Source organism: Solanum tuberosum, unplaced genomic scaffold, assembly GCF_000226075.1.
Source record: "Solanum tuberosum cultivar DM 1-3 516 R44 unplaced genomic scaffold, SolTub_3.0 scf00235, whole genome shotgun sequence".
NCBI classification, from domain to species: Eukaryota; Viridiplantae; Streptophyta; class Magnoliopsida; order Solanales; family Solanaceae; genus Solanum; species Solanum tuberosum.
In genome coordinates, this window is record NW_006239159.1 from 853,634 (window position 1) to 859,918 (window position 6,285).

Sequence of the window (6,285 nt, forward strand, 5' to 3'; positions counted from 1 at the left end):
CTTGTCTATAAAAAAACAAACAGTTGGATAATCCGAATAGAAGCTCCTAATAACCGAAATCGAAAAACAGTGGGACACCCATAAGCTCAAAATTGTGTGTTAGCCTAGCCTCCGAGTACCACATAAATACTACGAAGTATTTGTTATTTGTTAAGTATTCCCTCTGTCCAACAATAGTTGTTCATTATTGACTTGACACACCTCTTAAGAAATAATAAATAATAGGGGTAATATTATTATATTATTCTTTGACCTTATTAAATTTAATGACAAGGGTAATAAAATAGACACAAAAGTTAAATTATCTTTTGATATTCTAAATTGGACAAGTTTTGTTGGATAATTATTTTTAGTATAATGGACAACTGTTATTAGACGGAGGAGGGAATATCTTTTTTATAAGAGAATAAAATATGAAAGTGGGTGGCTATTTGGGAAAATGAGGCCCAGATCGTCTGGCGGCTCTATGTGTTGACTAAAGACTCTTTTAAGTCTTTGTTGATACTGTTATGTTTTTCCACAAGACAATTTTTGGTTGCTCTGCTGCAAATAACACTATCTGAAAAAAATGGCAGAAGTGCTGCTAAGTGCTTCAGTTGAGGTTTTACTTCAAAAGTTACTTTTGCTTGCAACAAATTGTAATAGTCATTTATGGGGTTCCAAGAAAGAATTGGAAAATCTGAGGAGATGTTTAGCTATGGCTAGAGCAGTTTTACATGATGCTGAGAGGCAACAGAGAAAGGACCAAGCAGTGAAGCTTTGGCTGAAGAAACTTGAAGATTTAGCTTATGATGCTGATAATTTGTTGGATGAGCTCAATCACACAACACTCAAGAAAAGTGAGTGGAAGGTATGTTTTGTTTTATCACTACCAAATCCACTTTCTTGTAAAATGAGGGCCAAAATCAGGGAGATCATTGTGAACCTGAAAATGATTAATGAGGAAGCCAATGACTTTGCTATCCCAAGGGGAGTTGAGGATGGAATTAATCATATCAACCATAAGGAGACTGACTGTTTCCATGGTGATTCCAATATTGTTGGAAGGGAGGATGATGTTTCAACAATGGTTGAATCCCTAATTTGTCAAACCAACCAAGTAGTTGCAGTTTTCCCTATAGTAGGCATGGGTGGGCTAGGTAAAACTACATTGGCTCGATTGATATACAACGATGAACAAATAGTTAGATATTTTGATGAGAGAATATGGGTCTGTGTATCTGAGAATTTTGATGTGAACAAAATTATTAGACTGGTTTTAGAATCATTAACACAGAGAAGTATTGATGTGCAAAGTAGGAATGCTTTACTTCAAATACTTCACAAGGAACTAGGTGGCAGAAAATACTTGCTCGTTCTCGATGATGTTTGGAATGAAAAGCTTGAGGAGTGGGATGATTTTAAAAGGTCCTTAGTTGGCATTAATGCAACAAAGGGAAATGCCATTATTGTGACTACTCGAAGTGAACGAGTGGCATCCATAGTAGCAACGCATCATCTTCATTTCTTGGAGAAATTATCAGAAGATGACTGTTGGTCTGTGTTCAAAGAAAGAGCATTTCCAGAAGGAGATGTGCCAATGGAATTGGTACCAATTGGTAAACAAATTGCGCACAAGTGTAGTGGTTTGCCTTTAGCAGCTAACTTGCTTGGAGGAATGTTGCGTCTCACGAAAGAAACCAGTGAGTGGTCATTAGTTTTGAGAAATGGCCTCTGGAACTTAAACGGGGATGAAAATGCAGTCTTGCAAGTGCTGAAGCTGAGTTTTGATCATTTGCCATCAACATCTGTTAAGAAGTGTTTCGCCTATTGTTCAATTTTCAGTCGGGATCATGACATTGAAAAGGATCAACTGGTACAATTATGGATGGCTGAAGGATTTCTCCAACTAAGCCAAGGAGATCATTTGAAAATGGAAAGCTTGGGAAATGAGTTCTTCAACATTTTGTTGCAAAATTCCCTATTACAGGATGTGAAAAGAGATGACTATGGTAACATTACCCATTGTAAGATGCACAGCCATGTTCATGCTCTTGCTCAATCAATTTCGAGATATGAAGGATTTAATATAGGGTGCAGTACTGAAGATGGCCATCCACATGTTCGATATCTTTCAATGAAGTCCTTAAGGGAATCAATGCCTTCAGTTGTCAAGGAAAGAGCAAGATCTTTACGCACCTTGTTTTTAGCAGATAATGTTTCTGGGAGCATGTTATCAAACTTCAAGTATTTGCGTGTATTAAGTTTCCATGGTGTTGACGTTGCTGAGGTACCCTCATCAATCAGCAAGCTAATACATTTAAGATATCTTGATCTATCAGGCACCAAAATTCGAGCTTTAGCAGATTCACTTTGCATGCTTTTTAATCTACAGACTTTAAGATTAAATGGATGTGACTTTCTTGAGAGTATTCCGAGTCAGTTGAGCAAGTTGAAAAACTTGAGACACCTACACTATTATTCATTCGATGCAACTTGTCTAATGCCATTCAAGATGGGACAATTAACTTGTCTGCAAACATTGCAATTCTTCAATGTTGGTTATGCTGATGGTCAGCAAATTGGTGAGATTGGATTTTTGAAGGAACTTGGAGGTGATCTTGAAATAAGAAATCTTGAGAAAGTAACTAACCAGCAAGAAGCTCGAAGTGCAGATCTGTGTAGAAAGGAAAATATTTATAAGTTAATATTTCAATGGAGCAGTGGGAGGCAAGACACAGTCAATGATGATTCTGTCTTGGGAGGCCTTGAACCTCATCCAAATTTGAAAAGCTTGACAGTCCAGAACTTCATGGGTGACAAGTTACCCACATGGATTATGACAATGATGGTCAGTACTATTGAGGGGCACTTACTGGGACTTGACAATCTGGTGGAGATCAAATTAAAAGGCTGTAGAAAGTGTGAAGAACTACCAATGCTTGGGCACCTACCGCATCTCAAATATCTAGACCTCACTGGACTGGATAATTTGAAAACCATAAATCGTTCCTTTTATGGTAGAGACTTTCTCAGATCAAGAACCTATCAAGGTGATAATACGAATATCGCATCATTCAGATCACTAAAGAGACTCGTTTTCTGCAACATGCCCAACTTAGTTGAGTGGACTGAACCAGAAGAGGTGACAACAGAGAAGGTGTTCCCTCACTTGGAGGAAATAGAAATACACAACTGTTCACAATTAACTACCACTCCATGTTCTTTCCCCAGCCTGGAGGAATTGAGGATTTCAAATGTTAGCAGTTACCAGCCGTTGGAAAATATATGCAGTAGTGATAACTCATCAGGTCTTACATTCCTACATATTGATGGGTTGCTGGAGCTTGCTTGCCTTCCGGACAATCTTCTTAACAATGTTAAGAATCTGGTATATCTAGCTATATATAAATGTCCTAATTTGGTGCATGTTGTTCCACGTGTGAGAGGTTTTGGTTCCTTTCTTCGTGTGTTGGATATCAAAGAGTGCACTAATCTTAGCACGTTACCTGATGATCTACAAACTCTTCAGTCTCTTGCAATGCTGTGGATATCTAGATGTCCAAAAATTACGTCAATCCCAAGCTTGGAAGGCCTGACGACTCTGGAAGAACTGAGAATCAGCTACTGTGACGAGTTGGCTTCTCTGCCAAATGAAATGCTGCTGTCCTGCATGTCTCTGAAGTCTTTGAGCATAGAAAACTGTGTTAATTTAACCTCCTTTCCTAATTTGAAACAGTTGCATTCCCTTTTATCCTTGAGAATTGTTGATTGCCCACAGCTGACTTGTCTCCCCAAGGGGCTTCATTCTCTTTCTTGCTTAAACTACTTAAGAATTGGTCCATTTTCAGAGGATCTCACTTCATTTCCGATTCTTGATTACGAAGACGCTCCTAACAGTGAGATACATGAGGAAAACTTGCAACTTTTCTCTCTTAGAAGTTTAACACTTTTTGGGCGACCTCATTGGGACTCTCTGCCTGCATGGCTTCAAAGTCTTTCTTCTTTAGCAGAACTACATCTTTATGATTTTGGATTTGAAGCTGTGCCTGAATGGATAAAAAACATGTCTTCCCTAGAACGATTGGGCCTATACTGGTGTGAAAAAGTGAGTTTTCTTCCCTCCATTGAAGCCACAAAATGCCTTGTCAAACTAAGAGAAGTGGAGATTTACAATTGCCCTTTATTGAGTGAAAGATGCTCTTCTTTGAGTGGCTCTAATTCTGAATGGTCTAAAATTTCTCATATAAACCAAATCAAAGTTGATGGTAAACAAATCACATCCGAGGCTACTTATGAAGTGTTACCATCTCCAACTCTCACAAAAAAAGAAAAAAAACGGAGGAAGAAATAAGGTGAAGAGCAACAACTAGATGCAGACTTCCTTCTGTTTTTCCTCCTTTTGATAGATGATATCTGGTAATCTTGTATCTTTGGCTAATTTAATTAATTCCTACCTCCTGTTCATTTGAATCCCCAACTATGTATATGCTAATTCATATTCTTTGCATCTCTTGTGTTATTTAATTATATATTAAAACTCTGATTCTGATACAATTTATCATGAAGAATAATTGATTTTACATTTGGAAAGGTCGTTCGTCTATTTACTTGTCAATGTTCCATAAAATTTTATCATAGACCTGCTGCATTATTTTCTCAGGTAAACATTGAATATCATATTTGACATAAACTCAATAATGAAGCAGATTATGCACTTCCAAAAGGAAAATGAAATAGTTAGAAACTACTTTTAATAAACGAAACACTAATTTATCTAGCATCATGTTGGTGCATTACTTTATTCTAATCATAGGGAGGTTTAATTAACACTCCAAGCAAGTTTTCTTGTGGCCCTCAAGTTGCCAAATTAAACGATCCTCATCATGTTCCTTCACAGCATAGCAGAGGAACTTTAATTTTATCTTGTTTCAAAAAGTCTAAAGAGATTGAACTAATCAAAAGCTGTCAATCAATGTAATGTAGTGTGAGGAAGCTATCAAAGATGACAGAAAATCTATGCTTAATGGGGTAGGAATTGCAACTGGATCAGTTATGGAGATCCAGAAGTTGTTGGTTATGGTCCCTGGAGAAGTTCTCTTGGTTTCACTTCATGCTGTCAGTAAGTAACCAGTCGTCATCTTAGTAGGCATTTGGACATAGCTCGCTTTAAGTTGGATGAATGAATGCTTCCAAAATTTAAAAATCTATCATAAATTAGCTTTCTGGAAAAACCTGCATGCACATAATTGTGCTCACTAGTTTTACATTTGCAGTTATCTCAGCCCTTCTGGTTTGAACAACATATTTATTAGAGCTGATGAACTGCTAGTGCAAAAGCATTGTTGTCTTCTTCTTGATTTGAACAAAAACACAATTGCTAATACTTTAAATAGCTTCTGTTTCCAGGTACATGCATAACAGTCCAAACACAGACACAAAAGTATATATGGTCAACAGGTAATTATAAGATATATGGGTGGGTAAGACATGTAGCGTAACAACTGTGTAACAGTTTCTTTCACCAATATGAAATTGTACTGTGATTCAATTACTTACTACTATATCTCTAATGACCTGAATAAAAGAGCTAAGTGAATATCAAGCTTGATAATCAATTTGCTGCGTGGAGTTTGACAACAAATGATAGGTTCATCATTCTTATTAACATCTCTTTATCTATCTTAATAACTGAGAAATAAATCATGCGCTTTGTTATAATATTTTTTATACACATAAATATTGAAAACATCCTTAAAACAACAAACAGTTTTAAAAACACTCATCTACTTTATTAAGTAATTTAAAAATACCACTCTCGTGTCACATGTCATCCACCCAAGCACATATCTGGAATTTTCTATTGATTTGGCATACACATATCTACATAATAAAATAAGACCTTAGTTTAGTCAAGGTGTGTCTCGGGAATTTCGGTCATAGTCTAGGGGTACTTGTACATTTTTCCATAATAAAACTTATATATATATTCTTTTCACTTTAATTTTTTTAAATTAATTTATTATCTTTTCAGTTTTAATTATTTTTAATAAATTATGTGTATTTTTTTAAAAAAACAATTTTAATTTTAATGTTTTATTTGATTTTCTTCACTTATTATGATATCCGTTCAAAATTAACTTATTTTAAATACAAGAAAATTTGAAATCAAATCAAAACGAAAGACAAAGAAAATAAACTCAATAAAAAAATAAAAGAGAAAAAACAATGAATGTAAGTAAAAAAAAAAGTTTCGATACAAGGTAAACAAATGTGTATTAACTTAATTTAAATACAAGATAAAAA

The 6,285-nt window shown here is 35.5% G+C and overlaps 1 protein-coding gene across 2 annotated transcripts; it reads left to right on the top strand.

Annotated features, from left to right (window-relative positions):
• Positions 1-464: 464 nt before the first annotated feature.
• Positions 465-5,578, top strand: LOC102582108 (putative disease resistance protein RGA3). 2 transcript variants are annotated; one of them, XM_006356841.2, is made up of 3 exons: positions 465-4,398; positions 4,966-5,101; positions 5,376-5,578. In XM_006356841.2, the coding sequence occupies exon 1, from the start codon at positions 569-571 to the stop codon at positions 4,331-4,333; it is 3,765 nt and encodes a 1,254-aa protein (XP_006356903.1). In that variant the 5' UTR covers positions 465-568; the 3' UTR covers positions 4,334-4,398; positions 4,966-5,101; positions 5,376-5,578. The 2 variants fall into 2 exon arrangements, with proteins under 2 accessions (XP_006356903.1, XP_015168659.1); XM_015313173.1 differs by having other exon boundaries at positions 5,389-5,578.
• Positions 5,579-6,285: the final 707 nt, after the last annotated feature.

Coding starts and splice junctions, on each gene's coding strand:
- LOC102582108 (XM_006356841.2), top strand. CDS start 569: ATGGCAGAAGTGCTGCTAAGTGCTTCAGTTGAGGTTTTACTTCAAAAG.